Genomic DNA, 21,318 nt, shown 5'->3' with positions numbered 1-21,318 from the left:
GCCTGAGGAGTCAGGGAAGGCTCCCCTAGGCAAAGACCCCAACCAGAATCAAGTCTTAATGGTTAGACAAGAGCTCCATCACCCAAAAAAGATTGAGGGCCTACCTTCAACTGAACAGCTAATGCATAACCTCAGAACCTGTGAGTCAAAATTCCCTGGAATAACTCCACTTTATCCCCAATATCCTTGCCACCTAGACCAAGGTCCATTCACCACCCTGTCCCCAGCACTGACTGCACTGCTGTGGCCACACTAAAACTTGGCTCAAGACAGACAAGTGAGGAAGCTGCTGCGCCAGTATGGCTGGTTGAGGCCGCCCAAGGTCCTAGGAGGAAGCGGGTAAATGCCGTATCCAAAAAGATACAGCAGCCTCAGGTTTTATCAGGGGGCAGCAGCTTCCTTCTCCTTCCCCAACCTCTGGCTAAGTCACAAAACACCACAGCTGTACAGCCAGATGGGGGAAGGGAGGAGATTAGAACTGTAGGCTAGAGTAGACCGGTATGGACTAGTTCGCAATCACGGTATCCCAAGCAGAAAGTGATGGTGGCTTGGACTAGCATGGTGGTAGTAGAGATGGGGTAAAGATTCAAGAGACATCATTGACAGGCAGAACCAATAGGACTCGGTAATAAACTATTCTCAGGAAAAGGGAGGACTCATGGCTTTCAGCCATGTCAGGAAGTGGCCTCACCCACTTCCTGACAATTCTAGCCACCATGAGTCCATGGGCTATAGCCCTTTGCTCTGCCCATTGCTCAGCAAGTTACTTGGGGTTCCAGTTTGATAAGAAAAGACTTCCTGTGGAGGAATCTGAAGGGAAGAAGGAGGAGCTGGCCCATTCCTGCCTGGGAGGTTGTGGAAGAAGGAAGATGGCCAGAGCTTTGTGTCCACTGCAAGCCCTCTGGCTTCTGGAGTGGGTGCTGCTGCTCTTGGGACCTTGTGCTGCCCCTCCAGCCTGGGCCTTGAATCTGGACCCAGTGCATCTCACCTTCTATGCAGGCCCCAATGGCAGCCACTTTGGGTTTTCACTGGACTTCCACAAGGACAGCCATGGGAGGTGAGCTGTGAGGGAAGTTTGGGTATTGGGAGACAGCAGGACCCCTCCCCATCACTGCTTCTGGGGGCTTCAAGTTTTCCATTTGTTATGGCAGTTGAGCAAGGTGACTTGTGGGGCCTATTCAGGTTGATTTCTTGTCAAGAATGCTGAGGTCTGGGGGACTGGTTCAGGTGAAGGTGTAAGGGCAGGGCACAGGTGTGGTGATGGGCACTGAAACTATAGCAAGAACCAAGGGAAAACAAGAGTTGATGCTTTATTTTTTCCCCAAGGGTCAGTTGTATGAACCACTCCACCCTCAACACCTTGAAATGTGGAGAGGAGGCCGGGTGTGGTGACTCACGCCTGTAATCCCAGCACTTTGGGAGGCCAAGGCGGGTGGATCACCTGAGGTCGAGAGTTCAAGACCAGCCTGACCAACATGGAGAGACCTCGTCTCTACTAAAAAAAGAAAAAAAAAAAATTAGCTGGGCATGGTGGCGCATGCCTGTAATCCCAGTTGCTCGGGAGGCTGAGGCAGGAGAATCGTCTGAACCTGAGAGGCAGAGGTTGTGGTGAGCCGAGATCGCGCCATTGCACTCCAGCCTGGGTGAAACTCTGTCTCAAAAAATAAATGAATAAAAAGAAAGAAAGAAATGCGGAGAGGAGCACATGTCCTAAATTGATTTGCAGGGCCGGGCATGGTGGCTCAAGCCAGTAATCCCAGCACTTTGGGAGGCCGAGACGGGCGGATCACGAGGTCAGGAGATCGAGACCATCCTGGCTAACACGGTGAAACCCCGTCTCTACTAAAAAATACAAAAAACTAGCCGGGCGACGTGGCAGGCGACTGTAGTCCCAGCTACCTGGGAGGCTGAGGCAGGGGAATGGCATAAACCCAGGAGGTGGAGCTTGCAGTGAGCTGAGATCCGGCCACTGCACTCCAGCCTGGGCGGCAGAGAGGGACTCCGTCTCAAAAAAAAAAAAAAAAAAATTGATTTGCAGAACTAAAGTTGTTTACCCTCCCCAATCTTGCATTTCTATTCCATTTCCCTCATCTCCACCAACATTATAAATTTTTGAAAAGAAGCAATAGGTCATTAATGGTTAGTATTGATCAGGCTTCAGAATCAAGAGTGCCCAAGATTAGAGTCTTGGCTCCTTCTCTTCACAGTGTGTACCCTGAGCTACTTACTGTGAGAGACACAGTGCCCACCAGCTTCAGGGGGTGGTAATGGGTGGCAATGGCACATAGCCTTCAAGTGTCAGCCACTTAGGAGATTTCCTCTGCTGAAGACAGCCAGTTCACTTAAAGTCCCCTCCCAAGGTGGCCCACATCCAGTGACTGAACAATGAGAAGTGGGCGAGTGGGGAGAGTGGAGGCGGGGGGTGGGGAGGCATTTGATAAGGGTCCAGCCCTCTTTCCCTCTTTCATCAACTCTGACAATTCTTTTCTTTTCTTTTTTTTTTTTTTTTTTTTTGAGATGGGGTTTGGCTCTTGTTGCCCAGGCTGGAGTACGATGGTGCAATCTCCGGCTCACCACAACCTCCACCTTCCGGGTTCAAGCGATTCTCCTGCCTCAGCCTCCCAAGTAGCTGGGATTACAGGCATGTGCCACCACATCTAGTTAATTTTGTATTTTTAGTAGAGACGGGGTTTCTGTCAGGGTAGTCTCAAACTCCCAACCTCAGGTGATCCGCCTGCCTTGGCCTCCCAAAGTGCTGGGATTACAGGCATGAGCCACCACGCCGGGCCTTTTTTTTCTTGTTTTCTTTTGAGACAGAATTTTGCTCTTGTTGCCCAGGTTGGAGTGCAGTGGCACCATCTCAGCTCACTGCAACCTCCGCCTCCCGGGTTCAAACGATTTTCCTGTCTCAGCCTCCCGAGTAGCTGGGATTACAGGTGCATGCCACCACACCTGGCTAATTTTTGTATTTTTAGTAGAGACGGGGTTTCACTATGTTGGCCAGGCTGGTCTCGAACTCCTGACCTCAGGTGATTCGCCCACCTCAGCCTCCCAAAGTGCTGGGATTACAGGTGTGAGCCACCGTGCCCGGCCAACTCTGACAATTTTGAAGGGTCATTCTAGCTCCAGAGCTTGTGGGTGTTGGCGAATGCTGTCATTGGGCCTGAATCAGTTCAACTCCTTCCTGTGCCCACTCCTGCTTATCTCCCCTCCTATAAGTAGTGATCCCATTGGCACTATTTAAACATTCTGCGGCTAAAAAAAAATTATAGACCAGACACAGAGGCTCACACCTGTAATACCTTAGCCTCCCAAAGTGCTGGGATTACAGGTGTAAGCCACCATGACTGGCCTATAAAAAAATGTTTTTTAATTAGCTAGGCATGGTGTTGCACACCCACAGTCCCAGCTACTCGGGTGGCTGAGGGGAGAGGATTACTTGAGCCCTGAAGATCAAGGCTACAGTGAGCTGTGATCGTGCTACTGCACTCCAGCTGGACAACAGAATGAGACCCGGTCTCAAAACAAAACAACAAAATTATTTTTTAAAATTATAGCATTGTTTCAAGAGCATTTGTTATGTATTTGGCTGGGACCCTGCTAACCGTTACTCGTATTTATTACATTTACTCCTGACAGTTTTGATTGGTTGTGAAAAAGTCATTGGTTGTGAAATTGGTATTCCTATTTCACAAATGGCAGAATTGTGATTTAAACCTAGATCTGCTAGGGCCCTCATCTCTATCAGCACACACACTCCAGCCCCACTTCAGAGGTACCTTCTACCTTTCCTCATTAAAACCAGCTCTCAAGAGGGGATCTGGGCCGGGCGCGGTGGCTCACGCCTGTAATCCCAGCACTTTCGGGGGCTAAGGCGGGCAGATCACGAGGTCAGAAGATTGAGACCATCCTGGCTAACATGGTGAAACCCCGTCTCTACTAAAAACACAAAAAACTAGCCGGGTGTGGTGGCGGGCGCCTGTAGTCCCAGCTACTCGGGAGGCTGAGGCAGGAGAATGGCATGAACCCGGGAGGCGGAGCTTGCAGTGAGCCACTGCACTCCAGCCTGGGCGACAGAGCGAGACTCCGTCTCAAAAAAAAAAGCGGGGAGGGATCTGGTAACAGTCTAGACAGGCGTTCTAGGGAGCATGTGAACCTCTGGTTCTTGTTGTGGGTGGAAGGATGGAGATGTTGCACAGAGTTTAGGTCTTTTTCAGCAAAGATCTCAAACCCCTTATAGTCCCAGCTTTACTCTCAACTCACTGGGTTACTTTACGCACGTGATTGCCCTCGCTGAGAGTCGGTTTCACTGTCCATAAGATGAAGAAGTACACCTCGGTGGTCTGTGAGGTGTCATTGAGGAAAGATGGTCCGGTGCCCCCACGCCACATCGCCTTCCGGGCAGGGCTCCCAGCGCCGTCGCCAGGGTCTGGGATACGCTGGAATCTGCGCAGCGCTCACCCAGCTTTCCTATGCAGAGTGGCCATCGTGGTGGGCGCCCCACGGACCCTGGGTCCCAGCCAGGAGGAGACGGGCGGCGTGTTCCTGTGCCCCTGGAGAGCCGAGGGCGGCCAGTGCCCCTCGCTACTCTTTGACCTCCGTGAGTCCCAGGCAAGGAGAACAAGGGTGGGGCCAGAGGGACGTGGACTGCCGGGCTTCAGCGCTCCACCCCTTCTTCTGCCTTCCAGGTGATGAGACCCGAAATGTAGGCTCCCAGACTTTACAAACCTTCAAGGCCCGCCAAGGACTAGGGGCGTCGGTCGTCAGCTGGAGCGACGTCATTGTGGTGGGCCCCGCGGTACAGGGCACCGGGAACAGTCGGGGGCAGGGACACGCGGGGCCGGCAGGAGCCCAAGTCTCGCGCCCTTCCCCACTCTCCTGTGGCCTTTCTCCAGGCCTGCGCCCCCTGGCAGCACTGGAACGTCCTAGAAAAGACCGAGGAGGCTGAGAAGACGCCCGTAGGCAGCTGCTTTTTGGCTCAGCCAGAGAGCGGCCGCCGCGCCGAGTACTCCCCCTGTCGCGGGAACACCCTGAGCCGCATTTACGTGGAAAATAATTTTAGTAAGCGCCCTCGAAGACCTGGCCCCGCCCACTCGCGACGGCTTAGCCCCGCCCCCACCGGATCCCGCCCCCAGCGCCGCAGCCGTTGCTTTGGATCCGGCCTAGCCCCAGGGCACAGCCGACTCCAGGCCCCGCCCCTGTAGGATCCCACCAGCCCTCCTCCGGGCTCGCGCGCGCCTCCCTCCAGCCCTGCGCTGACCCCTCCTCCTTGTCTCCCGCAGGCTGGGACAAGCGTTACTGTGAAGCGGGCTTCAGCTCCGTGGTCACTCAGGCAAGCAGGGAGCAAAAGCGGACGGGGGAGGCTCCCAAACAGGGCCCCCTCTCACCCTCAGGGATTCCCTTCCAGGCGGGGGAGCTGGTGCTTGGGGCTCCTGGAGGCTATTATTTCTTAGGTACGTGCCCATCTCTATACCTCCCTCCCTTCTTGCGGCCCGGGGAGACCGCTGGGGTTTGGGCCCCACGCCCGCTGTCCCTTCCGCCCTAGGTCTCCTGGCCCAGGCTCCAATTGCGGATATTTTCTCGAGTTACCGCCCAGGCATCCTTTTGTGGCACGTGTCCTCCCAGAGCCTCTCCTTCGACTCCAGCAACCCAGAGTATTTCGACGGCTACTGGGGTAACACCTCCCTTCCAGACTTCCAACACCCCAAGGGTCACCGCTCACCGCAGACGGTCAGGTCCTGCCCCTGCGGGAGCCTCCATGCCCACCCCTGCCGGCCGGCCCACCGCCTAAGTCGCTCCCGCCCTCAGCTCCTGCGGCTTCCCCGCAGACCGCCCACCTCCCATGCGCCCACCGCTCCCTTCCATCGCGTACTCGTAGTGCAGTCTGGGGCAGGGCTTGGCCCCTCGAAGGCCTCCGTTTTTCCATCTGCACAAGGCAGAGCTGGGGCTGAGTGGCCTTAATCTCCTCCTTCCTTGCCCTCCGTCCCCTCCCTGCTTCCTTCCCCGGGAAAGACTAATTTGCGCCCGTGTCCTCAGGGTACTCGGTGGCTGTGGGCGAGTTCGACGGGGATCTCAACACTACAGGCAAGAAATCCACTTAGGGCGGGAGTTGGGGAGCCCAGCCCGGGGAGGAGCGCCTTCCTGAAATCTTCCCTGTGTAGGGAAATCTTCCTGCACATAAATCTTCCCTGGGTGCAGAACGGGGAGCGGGCAGTGGGTAGGGTCTAAGGCTCTCATTCCCTGAGCCTGGCTCTCCCTGTCGTCAGAGTATGTCGTCGGTGCCCCCACTTGGAGCTGGACGCTGGGAGCGGTAAGTGCCCCCACCAACTGGGCATCCCGAAGCCCCTTATCCCAGTCCTCAGGCTGACAACCCCTGAGCGCCCCCCACCCCCGCCACCAAACAGCCCTTTCTCACCTGGAGTGGGAGGCTGCTTTGGGTAAAAGAGTGATGCTCTCGCCTTCGCTGTCCATGCAGGTGGAAATTTTGGGCTCCTACTACCAGAGGCTGCACCGGCTACACGGAGAGCAGGTGGGGGCCAGGTCCCAGTGGGAGTGGCTGGGTGGAGGGGTAACTGAGACTTCAGAATATTTTACGGGAGGTGAGGGCCCATTTCTTAGAGAGGATGCTGGTCCAGCGACCTGAATGATGGTGCTCCTCATCTTGCAGATGGCTTCGTATTTTGGGCATTCAGTGGCTGTCACTGACGTCAACGGGGATGGGTGAGGAGGGACATGGCCCACCCCTACCCAGTTGGGTCCCAAATTACCAGAGCTGCCCTCTGTCTCTATTTCCTAGCCCCTCCTCTCACGTTACGTGTTCACCGGAGGAATAGGAGAGCAAGGGTGGGGGAAATTTGGCCCTAGCCCCGACATCCCCCTTGTCCAGTCCCATATAACCACTCATCTGGCCCACAGGAGGCATGACCTGCTGGTGGGCGCTCCACTGTATATGGAAAGCCGGGCAGACCGAAAACTGGCCGAAGTGGGGCGTGTGTATTTGTTCCTGCAGCCGCGAGGCCCCCACACGCTGGGTGCCCCCAGCCTCCTGCTGACTGGCACACAGCTCTATGGGCGATTCGGCTCTGCCATCGCACCCCTGGGCGACCTCGACCAGGATGGCTACAATGGTGAGGGAAGAGAGGAGCCCTACTAGGTGCAGAGGGGTTAACAGACACACAAAAAGCATGGAGTTGGCCTGAGGGCAGCCAGAACCAGGATGGGTTTTAAGCATATAAGTATGTAGCTTAGGCACCTGGGGTGCTAAGTGGAGAGCAGATGGGAGAGTTGAAGGAGACTAATTAGGATGTGTTTGCCTTAATCCAGGCAAGAGACAATGACCACCTGGATGTGGATTTTGGCGGTGCAGTTAGAGATGGGAGTGACTTCACAGATATTTAGGACTTGGATTATTAGGACTTGGTGGGAGACTGGATGTGGGGCCAGGGGAGAGGTTGGAGTTGGGTGCCTGTGATGCCCTCCACTGCCTGGAACTCAGGCCGTGCAGCAGGTGCTGGGGAGAGGTGGGAGATCAGCAGTTCAGCTCTGGACCTGTTGAGCTTGAAGGGCTTGGGTGCTTTAGGCGGAAATATCTAAAGAACAGTGGGAGCGGCTTTCCCCGCTTCCACAAGATCGATCTGAATGGGAGACAGGGGTTTGGGGAAAGTGGATGAGGTCCTGGAACCTGTGAAATTAGAAGAGGCCCAGGATAGAGCCCTGGGGAGCAAAAGCATTTAGGTGACTCATACAGGAGGTGAGTCTGAGAAGGAGACAGAGAAGTGTCCAGAGAGGGAGGAGGGAACCTGGGGGTCTGATGGCCAGGGACTCAAGGAAGAGCATGTGTTAAAAAGCATGTGCAGGAGGAAGTGCGTGCTGCAGCTCCTGCTGCTGCTGCAAGGTACAATTCGATGGGGCTGGAGAAATATCCATGGGCTTTAGCAAGAAGAGGGTGCCGGGCACAGTGGCTCATGCCTGTAATCCCAGCTGCTTGGGAAATTGAGGCAGGAGAATCTCTGGAACCCAGGAAGTGGAGGTTGCACTGAGCTGAGATCACGCCACTACTGCACTCCAGCATGGGCGACAGAGCAAGACTCCATGTCAGAGAAAGAAAGAAAGAAAGAGAGAGAGAGAGAGAGCGACGGAAGGAAGGAAGGAAGGAAGGAAGGAAGGAAGGAAGGAAGGAAGGAAGGAAGGAAGGAAGGAAGGAAGGAAGGAAGGAGGAGGGAGGGAGGGAGGGAGGGAGGGAGGGAGGGAGGGAGGGAGGGAGGGAAGGAGGGAGGGAGGGAGGGAGGGAGGGAGGGAAGGAAGGGAAGGGAAGAAAGGAAGGAAGGAAAGGAAGGAAGGAAGGAAGGAAGGAAGAGAGAAAGAGAGAGAGAGAGAGAGAGAGAAGAAAGAGAAAAAGGGGGGAGGAGATTATTAGTGACAGTGACATAAATTGATTCAGGTCAAGGTAGGGTCAAAAGCCAGAATGCAACTGGGTAAGGTATGAATGGAGGTGAAAAATTGGAGGCAGCTAATGTAAACAGCTCTTTCAACAGGTTTGTGGTAAAAAGGAATTTGAGGAATAGAAAGAAAAAAAAAAGGACATGTTTGACTATGAGAGGAAAAAGAGAAAAGGTGATTATGGAAAAGAGATGAGGGTCAAGGCAAGATTATTTCAATGTGGAAGAACATGGAGTAGGTTGAAAATGATGTTGTGGGGAAATGGGGGGATGAGCCAGCAGAGAGTCCCTGTGATGCCTCAGGGGGTGGGAGGGTGACTGGCCCAGTGTCAGGGTAAAGGAGGGAAACCTCTTCCAGGCTCAAATGGGAAAGCGGGAAGAAAGTCAGTATGGGATTATAGCATAACAGTGGGCTGCTTCTCTTCCTGAAGTAAGAGATTATGTCACCTGCTGAAGGAAGTGGCGGGGCTGGGAGCTTGATGGAATGGAGAGGTTAGAAATAGATGCTAGGCCGGGCGCGGTGGCTCAAGCCTGTAATCCCAGCACTTTGGGAGGCCGAGACGGGCGGATCACGAGGTCAGGAGATCGAGACCATCCTGGCTAACATGGTGAAACCCCGTCTCTACTAAAAAATACAAAAAACTAGCCGGGCGAGGTGGCGGGCGCCTGTAGTCCCAGCTACTTGGGAGGCTGAGGCAGGAGAATGGCGTAAACCCGGGAGGCGGAGCTTGCAGTGAGCTGAGATCCGGCCACTGCACTCCAGCCCGGGCGACAGAGCGAGACTCCGTCTCAAAAAAAAAAAAAAAAAAAAAAAAAAAAAAAAAAAAAAAAGAAATAGATGCTAGATGGCCAGGCACAGTGGCTCACACCCGGAATCCCAGCCCTTTGGGAGGCCGAGGCAGGAGGATCACTTGAGCCTAAGAGTTTGAGACCAGCCTGGGCAACACAGGGATATCTCATCTCTATAAAAATTTTTTAAAATTAGCTGGGCATGGTGGCTGCAGTCTCAACTGCTTGGGAAGCTGAGGTGGGAGGACTGCTTCAGCCCAGAAGGTTAAGACTGCAGTGAGCCATAGTCGCACCACTGCACTCCAGCCTGAATGACAGAGCAAGACTCGGTCTTAAAAATAAAAAAAAATGTAAAAGGTGGCTCACACCTGTAATCCCAGCACTTTGGGAGCCCAAGGTAAGCAGATCACTTGAGGTCAGAAGTTCGAGACCAGCCTGGCCAGTGTGGTGAAACTCCGTCTCTACTAAAAATACAAAAATTAGCCGAGCATGGTGGTAGGCGTCTGTAATCCCAGCTACTAGAGAGGCTGAGGCACAAGAATCATTTTAACGGGGGAGGCACAGGTTGCAGTGAGCCAAGATCGCACCACTGCACTCCAGCCTGACAACAGAGCAAGACTCCATCTCAAATAATAATAATAATAAATTTAGAAAAAGGAATAATGATGCTTAATTTTCAGGATATATTTTCCTCAATAGACAGAGTTGTCACTGTTTTTTATAACAATCCTACTTGGCAGGTCCCTCTCCCACCTGATTGTCAACTCCTGGAGGGTAGGGCAGTGCCTCCTTCACCCACACTTTGTACCCCTTTCCTGGTCTCCTGGGATGTGCCCAGAGAAGCTCAGGAAAGCTTTACAGTCATCTAGGGAGGCTGAATAACAATTGGCCACTCCCTTTCTGTTACTCCTTCCAGACATTGCAGTGGCTGCCCCCTACGGGGGTCCCAGTGGCCGGGGCCAAGTGCTGGTGTTCCTGGGTCAGAGTGAGGGGCTGAGTTCACGTCCCTCCCAGGTCCTGGAAAGCCCCTTCCCCACAGGCTCTGCCTTTGGCTTCTCCCTTCGAGGTGCCGTAGACATCGATGACAACGGATACCCAGGTGCCCTGGACTGCCTCCAGTTAGAAATGCCCAAGAAAGGCCCTTGGACATTTGCTGGAAGTGCCGAGAGACATGGCCAGGGGCTCATGGCTGGCCTGGTGTCCCACTGTGGACTGCCAGAGGGGCTGGGTGAAACCTCCAGTGGGGGAGGTGGTGTGGGGAAACCCCTGGGAAGATGAGATGAGGATCGCACGCCCTCTCTAATGGCCAATTCTGACCCCTTCCTCCATGTCTGTAGACCTGATTGTGGGAGCTTACGGGGCCAACCAGGTGGCTGTGTACAGGTGAGCGCTGGCTCCAGGGGCAGGATGGGGAAGGTCCCATGCCATCAGAGGAGGCCAGGCCAGGAGGAGCCACAGTGGCGAGCCTACCCCATCACCCCATCCCATCAGAGCTCAGCCAGTGGTGAAGGCCTCTGTCCAGCTACTGGTACAAGATTCACTGAATCCTGCTGTGAAGAGCTGTGTCCTACCCCAGACCAAGACACCCGTGAGCTGGTGAGGAGGCAGAGGGCATGAGCCTTGAAGGATCTGGGACCTCAGAAAGGCCCCAACCCCTGAGCCCCACTTATGTCTTTGCAGCTTCAAAATCCAGATGTGTGTTGGAGCCACTGGGCACAACATTCCTCAGAAGCTGTGTGAGTGGCATGAAGGGGATAGGAGGGAGGTGGGCTTGGACTCCCCCGGAGGCTGGCCAGGGAGGTCCTGACTCTTCTGCTTGCCCTGCCAGCCCTAAATGCCGAGCTGCAGTTGGACCGGCAGAAGCCCCGCCAGGGCCGGCGGGTGCTGCTGCTGGGCTCTCAACAGGCAGGCACCACCCTGAACCTGGATCTGGGCGGAAAGCACAGCCCCATCTGCCACACCACCATGGCCTTCCTTCGAGTACGCCCAGGCAGGGGATTGGCAGGGCTGGGCGAGTAGAACACACCCACTGCGCTTGTTCTTCCAGCCCTGGGGCACTGAGCTGGGTGCTGTGAGTCCGGGGGTAGTCAGGACACGGTGCCGACTGGCCAGGAGGAGGTGGGATGTGTATGGTAGCAAGATGGCCTAACTTTTGCCCCCATCCTAGGATGAGGCCGAATTCCGGGACAAGCTGAGCCCCATTGTGCTCAGCCTCAATGTGTCCCTGCCGCCCACGGAGGCTGGAATGGCCCCTGCTGTCGTGCTGCATGGAGACACCCATGTGCAGGAGCAGGTAGGGACAGGTGGGGACAGGCAAGGGAGGTGCAGGACCCCTGACAACAAGTCAAGATTAGAGTTAGTGCCAAGATGCAATGTGAACCCCAAAACCTTGATGTAATTCCAAACCCTAATGAAAACCTCAAATCCGGCCAGTTGCGGTGGCTCACACATGTAATCCCAGCACTTTGGGAGACCGAGGTGGGCAGATTGCCTGAGGTCAGGAGTTGGAGACCAACCTGGCCAACATGGTGAAACCCCATCTCTACTAAAAATACAAAAAAATTAGCTAGGCATGATGATGCACACCTGTAATTCCAGCTACTTGGGAGGCTGAGGCAGGAGAATCACTTGAACCCGAGAGGCAGAGGTTGCAGTGATTGTGCCACAGCACTCCAGCCTGGGTGACAGAGCGAGACTCTGTCTCAAAAAAAAAAAAAAAAGGCCGGGAGCAGTGGCTCATGTCTGTAATGCCAGCAGTTTGGGAGGCCGAGGTGGGCGGATCACGAGGTCAGGAGATCAAGACCATCCTGGCTAACACGGTGAAACCCCATCTCTACTAAAAATACACAGAAAAAAAATTAGCCGGGTGTGGGCTAATTTTTTAGCCCGTAGTCCCAGCTACTCGGGAGGCTGAAGCAGGAGAATGACGTGAACCAGGGAGGCGGAGCTTGCAGTGAACCAAGATTGTGCCACTGCACTCCAGCCTGGGTGACAGAGCAAGACTCTGTCTCCAAAAAAAATAAAATAAAATAATCACCTAACAATCCCAGTATCCTCTAAGCTCTAATGTAAATTGATAAACCCTGACATTGTCTCAAACCTCCAAATAAACCCCAGAACCCCATCTCCAAACTCCTTTTCATCCTCAGATCTTCTTACTCCCTAAGCCCCTATGTGAACCCAAAGCCCACTGTTTTCCTAACCCTGATGTAATCCCCAAACCTCACACGTCCCCAGCTTACCCACACACCCCAATGTGTCCCCCTAGACACGAATCGTCCTGGACTGCGGGGAAGATGACGTGTGTGTGCCCCAGCTTCAGCTCACTGCCAGCGTGTGAGGAGGCCTCCCACTCCGCCCGATCCTGGCTCTTTCTGCCCGTCATACCTGCTCCCCACCTGAGTCCCCTCTCTTCCCACATCCTGGGCCCAGACCCAGGCTATCTGGCTTCACTCCTCTTTCCCCACAGGACAGGCTCCCCGCTCCTAGTTGGGGCAGATAATGTCCTGAAGCTGCAGATGGACACAGCCAACGAGGGCGAGGGGGCCTATGAAGCAGAGCTGGCCGTGCATCTGCCCCAGGGGGCCCACTACATGCGGGCCCTAAGCAACGTCGAGGTATGGCCCCCACCCTGGGAACAGTACCCAGGATCTGGGAGGTGCTAGAGCCTTGGCTCTCTCATCTCCCTCCCTGAGAGTCTCTCTTCTCTTCTGCTTTGCTGTCAAAGATGTAATTTTTAATTTTTTATTTGAAAGAGGAATACTTGCTAATGGCACAGAATTCCAGAACTCTATTACAAAAACCAGAAAAACAAAAAAGGCTTAGGAACCAAATGTTAACAGGAACCTCTGTTAACATTTGGAGGATTTCCTTCCAGTCTTTTTTTCAATATTGACTGGCACTCACATAAGTATATATTTATTTTTATGTTGTTAATGTAGTTTATAATAATGGGGTCATACTCTAATGTTTTGTGTTTTCTATTTCCAAAATGAAAATGCATAAAAAGTAATAGTGCTACAGCAATACACACACTAGCATGTGACAGTCCCTTGAGATCCCACCCCAAGAAACCCACCTCCCTACCTTGGCACACAAATCTTTCCAGACTTTCCAAGGGAGCTTAAATATATATATGATGCTGATGCCTGTAATTTCTTTCTTGAAACTGCTTTCCTGAAGGGCTTTGAGAGACTCATCTGTAACCAGAAGAAGGAGAATGAGACCAGGGTGGTGCTGTGTGAGCTGGGCAATCCCATGAAGAAGAACACCCAGGTGAGGCTGCTGGGTCGTGGTGCTGGGTCTCCACCAGTGGCTCATGAACAACCAGATTTTAGGGGTGAGGTTTTTAGAACTGCATAGTTCTGGGCCAGAATCTTGGACCTCACACTCCCTCGCCCCATGTCCTTGGGTGAGTGACTTTCCCTCTCTGAGCCCCTTTACCCAGTGGGCTTCCAGGTAAAATAGAAATAATAATGGTAGCCTGGCATGGTGGCTCACGCCTGTAATCCCAGCACACTGGGAGGCCGAGATGGGTGGATCACGAGGTTGGGAGTTCAAGACCAGCCAGGACAACACAGCGAAACCCCATCTCTATTAAAAATACAAAAATTACCCGGGCATGGTGGCACACGCCTATAGTCCCAGCTACTCAGGAGGCTGAGGCAGGAAAATCACTTGAACCTGAGAGGTGGAGGTTGCAGTGAGCCGAGATCATGCCACTGCACTCCAGCCTGGGTGACAGAGTGAGACTCCATCTCAGAAAAAAAAAAGAAAGAAAGAAAAGAAAGAATAATGGTGATCTTGAAGGGTGAAGACTGGAAGCCACATTCAGGGCAGGGCTGTCCGAAGTGGAGCATTTGGGCAGTGACCTTTTTGTGATCTCCCAGATAGGAATCGCGATGTTGGTGAGCGTGGGGAATCTGGAAGAGGCTGGGGAGTCTGTGTCCTTCCAGCTGCAGATCCGGAGGTACTGACCCAGCAAGCGTGCCTACCCACCACCCTTCCCCTGTCTGACCCCCGTGCAGAGCCCCTCAGCTCCCTTCCATACAAAAGGGTCTTTTGAGGCCAGGCGCGGTGGTTCACACCTGTAATCCCGGCACTTTGCAAGGCCAAGGCAGGCGGATCATGAGGTCAGGAGTTGGAGACCAGCCTGGCCAACATGGTGAAACCCCATCTCTACTAAAAATATAAAAATTAGCTGGGCGTGGTGGTGTGCACCTACAATCCTAGCTACTCAGGAGGCTGAGGCAGGAGAATAGCTGGAACTGAACCTGGGAGGTGGAGGTTGCAGTGAGCTGAGATTGGGCCCCTGAACTCCAGCCTTCCAGCCTGGGTGACAGAGCGAGACTCCATCTCAAAAAAAAAAAAAAAAAAAGAAAAAGGAAAAAAAAAAAGGTCTTTGAAGAAGCCTAGTTCCCTTTCTTCCTCAGAGACTTATGTCTGAGTCTTGGAGCCGTAGAGGAAGTTCTTTCCCAGGCCTAACTTCAGTGTGGCATGCTGTTTGTATAATTAGCTTTCTCTGAACTCTCTAAAATTCTGGCCTCACCCTCAGAGAGTCACTGGGCTGGTGTCCCTGGCCCTGTTTCTCCTCATTCCCTCCCCTCTAGCAAGAACAGCCAGAATCCAAACAGCAAGATTGTGCTGCTGGATGTGCCAGTCCGGGCAGAGGCCCAAGTGGAGCTGCGAGGGTGAGACGCCAGGGGTGGAGAATGGAGGTGGTATTCAGGGCTCTCAACTCCAGGGGGCGCTGGGGAACCCCACAGGCCAGTCAGGGCATCACCCTGTCTCTGGGGGTCTTGGGCACTTGCAGGAACTCCTTTCCAGCCTCCCTGGTGGTGGCTGCAGAAGAAGGTGACAGGGAGCAGAACAGCTTGGACAGCCGGGGACCCAAAGTGGAGCACACCTATGAGGTAGGGAGGAGCCTCGCGTCCCGGGCTGGGGTGAGTGGGTCCTCAGAACCACGGGTGAGGGGCTGAGCTCCCCGCACCCTGCCACCACCACCCCTCCAGCTCCACAACAATGGCCCTGGGACTGTGAATGGCCTTCACCTCAGCATCCACCTCCCGGGGCAGTCCCAGCACTCCGACCTGCTCTATATCGTGAATATACAGCCCCAGGGGGGCCTTCAGTGCTTCCCACAGCCTCCTGTCAACCCCCGCAAGGTGAGAGCTGGGTGGAAGAAAGAGCTGTGAAGGGGGCCCCAGACCAACCACCGGGGCACCTCTGTGGGCTGGGGCTCGGCGGAGACCTAGGCCTGACCACTCCTTTGCCCCACCAGGTGGACTGGGGGCTGCCCACCCCCAGCCCCTCCCCCATTCACCCAGCCCATCACAAGCGGGATCGCAGACAGATCTTCCTGCCAGAGCCCGAGCAGCCCTCGAGGCTTCAGGATCCAGTTCTCGTAGTGAGCAGGCTCTCTGGTCTCCAGTGGGGCCTCCCCGGGGCCCAAGGGGCAGAGGGGATGGGAGCAGGGAGAGGGGTCCGGGTGTGCTGTGGGCCTCTGTGGGCCACGCTTGGTCCCAGGGAGCACTTCAACATGGAGGAGCACGCTGGCTTGTGTCTGGGGTGAGCTGAAAGACACCTGCACTTTTTTAAAGCTTCCCAGTACGTTAAGGAACATAAAATAATGCCAAAGCAAGGTTGTCATAGCTCTGGGCATTGCACGCTGGGGGATGACCCTCCCTGCATCTCTGGGACTATGTGAGCAAGCCAGTGGAGACAGCATCCGAAGCTCGGATCCAAGGCCCTTCCTGATGGGAAGGCCACCGCTCCCTGAACCCCCGGCCCCCTCTGCATTGGGTCCTGGGGGTAAGGGGGTGGGGGGTGATGGGGTGATGGGCCAGGATGGGCTGGGGACTGACGACGCCTCCCCTCAGAGCTGCGACTCGGCGCCCTGTACTGTGGTGCAGTGTGACCTGCAGGAGATGGCGCGCGGGCAGCGGGCCATGGTCACGGTGCTGGCTTTCCTGTGGCTGCCCAGTCTCCACCAGGTGGGGGAGGCCGTAGAGTGGCAGGGCCAGGCCTTCTAGGCGGGGACCACTTTGCTCTGGGAGGGGCGGGGTTTGGTGTGGGAAGGCAGGAAGAGAGGGAAGGCAAGGTTTACTTTGGGGGATTGCAGTGGGATTAGGCCAGAGGCAGGGCTTCCCCGCCGGGTGTGTGGGACCTGGACTCCTGCAACCAATAGGCCTCGTGTGGGTGTTTACGGCTTTCAACCCCAACCTGTCCAGAGGCCACTGGATCAGTTTGTGCTGCAGTCACAGGCATGGTTCAACGTGTCCTCCCTCCCCTACGCTGTGCCCCCGCTCAGCCTGCCACGAGGGGAAGCTCAGGTGAGTGTGGGGGGGTGGAGCAGAGACCAGTCCTGCAGGACCCATTGTCCCCAGTCAGTGACCAGTCAGGAAGGTCTGAGGGGTGGTATGGGTGGGTGGTATGGCTGGAGGTCACCAGCCTGAGGTTTGAGTCTTTATGAAAGGCAGGTGTCTGCTGGGTGTGGTGGCTTATGCCTGTAATCCCAGCACTTTGGGAAGCTGAGGCAGGTGGATCATTGAAGTCAAGAGATCGAGACCATCCTGGCCAACATGGTGAAACCCTGTCTCTACTAAAAATACAAAAATTAGCTGGGCATGGTGGCACGCGCCTGTAGTCTCAGCTACTCGGGAAGCTGAGGCAGGAGAATCTCTTGAACCCAGGAGGTGGAGGTTGCAGTGAGTGGAGATCACGCCACTGCACTCTAGCCTGGTGACAGAGCGAGACTCCATCTCAAAAAAAGAAAAAGAAAGAAAGAAAGGCAGGTGTCAAGGTGACTGAGAAGACACGTGGGTTTGCCCCCAGGTGCGGACACAGCTGCTTCGGGCCTTGGAGGAGAGGGCCATTCCAATCTGGTGGGTGCTGGTGGGTGTGCTGGGCGGCCTGCTGCTGCTCACCATCCTGGTCCTGGCCATGTGGAAGGTGAGGTGTGAAGGACGGTGGAATCTCCAGTGGGGCACAGGCTTGGCCCCGCCTTGCCTCACAGGGAGTCAAGGAGAGATGGTGGCCCACCCAAGTGGGTAATCCAGGGACCAGGGATCTATGTCTCCATTATTAGAATGTCATTCTCGGCCCAGTGGGGTGGCTCACACCTGTAATACCAGCACTTTGGGAGGCCAAGGCGGGTAGATCACCTGAGGTTAAGAGTTCGAGACCAGCCTGGCCAAAATGGTGAAACCCCCGTCTCTACTAAAAATACCAAAATCATCCTGGCTAACCCGGTGAAACCCCGTCTCTACTAAAAAATACAAAAAAAACTAGCCGGGTGAGGTAGCGGGCGCCTGTAGTCCCAGCTACTGGGGAGGCTGAGGCAGGAGAATGGCGTTAACCCAGGAGGCGGAGCTTGCAGTGAGCCAAGATCTGGCCACTGTACTCCAGCCCGGGCGACAGAGCGAGACTCCGTCTCAAAAAAAAAAAAAAAACAAAAAAACAAAACAAAATTAGCCAGGCGTGGTGACACATGCCTGTAATCTCAGCTACTCGGGAGGCTAAGGCAGTAGAGGTGGAGGTTGCGGTAAGCCAAGATCACGCCACTGCACTTCAGCTTGGGCAACAGAGTGAGCCTCCATCTCGAAAGAAAGAAAGAAAGAAAGAAAAAAGAAGGAAGGACGGAAGGAAGGAAGGAAGGAAGGAAGGAAGGAAGGAAGGAAGGAAGGAAGGAAGGAAGGAAGGAAGGAAGGAAGGAAGGAAGGAAGGAAGGAAGGAAGGAAGGAAGGAAGGAAGGAAGGAAATAGAATGTCTTTCTCTAGTAGAGCAAAAAAGGTAAAACAAACACACAAACACAAAAAATGTCATTCTCTTGGGAACACTTCCAGGTACATACTATTGGAAAGGATAGCGCCTGGAATTCTGGGGCCTTTAGACACCCCTGCCACCAGAAAGAATCACAGGATATAGAGGGTATACAGGGTGTAAGTTCTGCCTTCAGGAGTTCCTGGCTGGTCTCGAGGACAAGACGCACTTCCTCCTAGCTCTGCCCTTCTCCTTGAGTGAGGCGAGAGGCCCAAGGACTGGTTTAGACCCTATTCCTTGCTTCCTATGTGGCCCTGGAGGGTCACTCGCTCCTCTGCACCTGGAGAAGCCTCAAGCACACTGAAGGGAAGACATGGTGCTTTCAGGGAAACCACACACTAGACCCACAATAATCAAACACATACCATCATATGCTCGAGTCACGTAGACACAAACTTCAGTATGAGAAGAATTCCAGGCTGGGCACGGTGGCTCACTCCTGTAATCCCAGCACTTTAGGAGGCCGAGGCAGGCGAATCACAAGGTCAGGAGTTGGAGACCAGCCTGACCAACATGGTGAAACCCCGTCCCTACTAAAAATACAAAAATTAGCCAGGCATGGTGGCGCGTGCCTATAGTCCCAGCAACTCAGGAGGCTGAGGCAGGAGAATCACTTGAACCAGGGAGGCAGAGGTTGCAGTGAGCCAAGATTGCGCCACTGCACTCCAGCCTGGGCAACAGAGCGAGATTTCGTCTCAAAAATAAAATAAAATAAAATAAAAATTCCAGGTGGGGGCCAGGTGCGGTGGAGCACTTGAGGCCAGGAGTTTGGGACAACATAGTGAGACTCCATCTCTACAAAAAAGTTTTTTTAAAAAAATTAGTCAGGTGTGGTAGTCCACACCTGTAGTCCCAGCTGCTTGGGAGGCTAAGAGGTGAGAGGATTGCCTGGGCAACAGAGAAAGACCCTGTCTCTTAAAAATAAAATAAAAAAGAAAAATTCAGAGGCCAGGCACAGTGGCTTATGCCTGTAATTCCAGCACACTGGGAGGCTGAGGCAGGCAGATCACCTGAGGTCAGGAGTTTGAGACCAGCGTGGCCAATAGGGTGAAACCCCATCTCTACTAAAAATTAGCTGGGCATGGTGGCACACACCTGTAAACCCAGCTACTCGGGAGGCTGAGGCATGAGGCATTTTTTTGAACCCGGGAGGTGGAAGCTGCATTGAGCCGAGATCGAGCCACTACACTACAGCCTGGGTGACAGAGTGAGACTCCATCTAAAAAAAAGGAAAAAAAAAAAAAAAAAAAAAAAACTCGGGAGAAAAAACAAAAACCCAACAATTTGTTCCATGCATTATCTGTAAATGTCAAAAGGCATCCATTTGTGAGGGGTTCGTGTTCTGTGCTGGTCCAGGGAGGTGCTCGTAGCTAGCATACTTCCTCACACGTGCTCTGAGGCTGACAGATCATCTCTATACCCTGACCTTGGCCCCCGTGTACCCCCAGGTGGGCTTCTTCAAGCGGAACCGGCCACCCCTGGAAGAAGATGATGAAGAGGGGGAGTGATGGTGCAGCCTACACTGTTCTAGCAGGAGGGTTGGGCGTGCTACCTGCAACACCCCTTCTCCAATGAGTTGCCTCCAAGCTTTGGTTGGGGTCCTCTTGGTGTCATTTCCCTCCCAACAGAGCTGGGTCACCGCCTCCTGCTGCCTAATAAAGAGACTGAGCCCTGATGCCGAGCATGCTGCCTCCTTTTGGGGCCAGAGGAGAGAGGACCGAAGAAATGTTTTGGACAGGGACCTAGGGCTGGTGGAAGTGTGAACAGAGAAGGTCTCTGCCAGGGCAAAGTGTGCAAATCACTGTCTTTGGGGAGTGTCAGGGAGTGCAGAGTTGGGGTGGCAGGTATAAGAAAAGAGGGAGAGCCGGGCGCGGTGGCTCATGCCTGTAATCCCACTAGTTTGGGAGGCTGAGGTGGGCGGATCACCTGAGGTTGAGAGTTCGAGACCAGCCTTACCAACATGGAGAAACCCCATCTCTACGAAAAATATGAAATAAGCTGGGCCTGGTGGCGCATGCCTGTAATCCCAGCTAGTCGGGAGGCTGAGGCAGGAGAATCACTTGAATATGGGAGGCAGAGTTTGCAGTGAGCCAAGATTGCGCCATTGCACTCCAGCCTGGGCAACAAGAGTGAAACTCCAGTCTCAAAGGAAAAAAAAAAAAGGGAGAAAGGGTGGCAGGGCCTCAAGGAAGACTGGAGTGGGATGAACATGTCTAAGGGCAGGATGGGATGGGAGGGCAGGTGATGGGGTGGGAGCATCAGAGAAGGCAGGCTGTGTCCTTGGTGGGCAGCTTTATTTATTTATTTATTTATTTTACTTTTTATTTTTGAGACAGAATCTCACTCTTGCCCAAGCTGGAGTGCAGTGGCATAATCTTGGCTCACTGCAACCTCCGCCTCAGAGGTTCAAGCAATTCTCCTGCCTCTGCCTCCTGAGTAGCTGGGACTACAGCAGCACACTACCACATTTCGCTTCTTTTTTTTTTTTTTTTTTTTTTTTTTTGAGACGGAGTCTCGCTCTGTCGCCCAGGCTGGAGTGCAGTGGTGCGATCTCAGCTCACTGCAAGCTCCGCCTCCCGGGTTTACGCCATTCTCCTGCCTCAGCCTCCCGAGTAGCTGGGACTACAGGCGCCCGCCACCTCGCCCGGCTAGTTTTTTTTTTGTATTTTTTTAGTAGAGACGGGGTTTCACCGTGTTCGCCAGGATGGTCTCAATCTCCTGACCTCGTGATCCACCTATCTCGGCCTCCCAAAGTGTTGGGATTACAGGCATTTTCGTATTTTTAGTAAAGAAGGGATTTCATCATGTTGGTCAGGCTGGTCTTGAACTCCTACTCCTGGCCTCAGGTGATCCACCACCTCGGCCTCCCAAAATGCTGGGATTACAGGTGTGAGCCACAGTGCCCAGCCAGGGCAGCTTTAAATAGCACATTTGTTACAATTTTGGAAGGGTAAACTTCACAATGACCTGAGGTGTGGAAAAATAACATGCTCTCCCTGCCTTTCTATCAAAAAAGGTCTTTAAAGCTGTTTGGAGTGAGAAGGGGCAGAGGGAGGCTGGCTCAGCTGTTGCCTGAGGAAGGCAGCATCATGCCAGGGAAGAGAGAGCAAGCATTGCTCCCTGGCTACCCACCAAGAAGAGCCTTTAGCCAGGAAAGAGGATGAGGATGGAAGACAGCTCTCCAGCTGTGGTGAGTACAGCTGAGAGGCAGAGGTAGGGAGGTCTCCCTGAAGTCCTGAGGGATTTGTTCATTCCTGGGTTCAATAAATAT

General features: G+C 53.9%; 1 protein-coding gene across 1 annotated transcript; it reads left to right on the top strand.

Annotated features, from left to right (window-relative positions):
* The first annotated feature begins 698 nt into the window (after positions 1–698).
* ITGA2B (integrin subunit alpha 2b) lies at positions 699–19,722 on the top strand. Its single transcript, XM_010353980.2, has 30 exons — positions 699–1,057; positions 4,479–4,600; positions 4,689–4,786; positions 4,896–5,061; positions 5,283–5,332; positions 5,408–5,453; positions 5,546–5,674; positions 6,037–6,084; positions 6,267–6,310; positions 6,476–6,529; positions 6,668–6,720; positions 6,916–7,127; positions 10,144–10,326; positions 10,565–10,610; positions 10,719–10,823; positions 10,908–10,963; positions 11,056–11,207; positions 11,395–11,520; positions 12,496–12,563; positions 12,697–12,844; positions 13,410–13,502; positions 14,117–14,196; positions 14,837–14,917; positions 15,040–15,139; positions 15,239–15,391; positions 15,508–15,633; positions 16,106–16,219; positions 16,457–16,558; positions 17,061–17,177; positions 19,496–19,722. The coding sequence occupies exons 1-30, from the start codon at positions 717–719 to the stop codon at positions 19,553–19,555; spliced, it is 3,273 nt and encodes a 1,090-aa protein (XP_010352282.2). The 5' UTR covers positions 699–716; the 3' UTR covers positions 19,556–19,722.
* Positions 19,723–21,318: the final 1,596 nt, after the last annotated feature.

Source organism: Rhinopithecus roxellana, chromosome 19 (genome assembly GCF_007565055.1).
Source record: "Rhinopithecus roxellana isolate Shanxi Qingling chromosome 19, ASM756505v1, whole genome shotgun sequence".
NCBI classification, from domain to species: domain Eukaryota; kingdom Metazoa; phylum Chordata; class Mammalia; order Primates; family Cercopithecidae; genus Rhinopithecus; species Rhinopithecus roxellana.
This window is presented reverse-complemented; position numbering and strand designations above follow the sequence as displayed.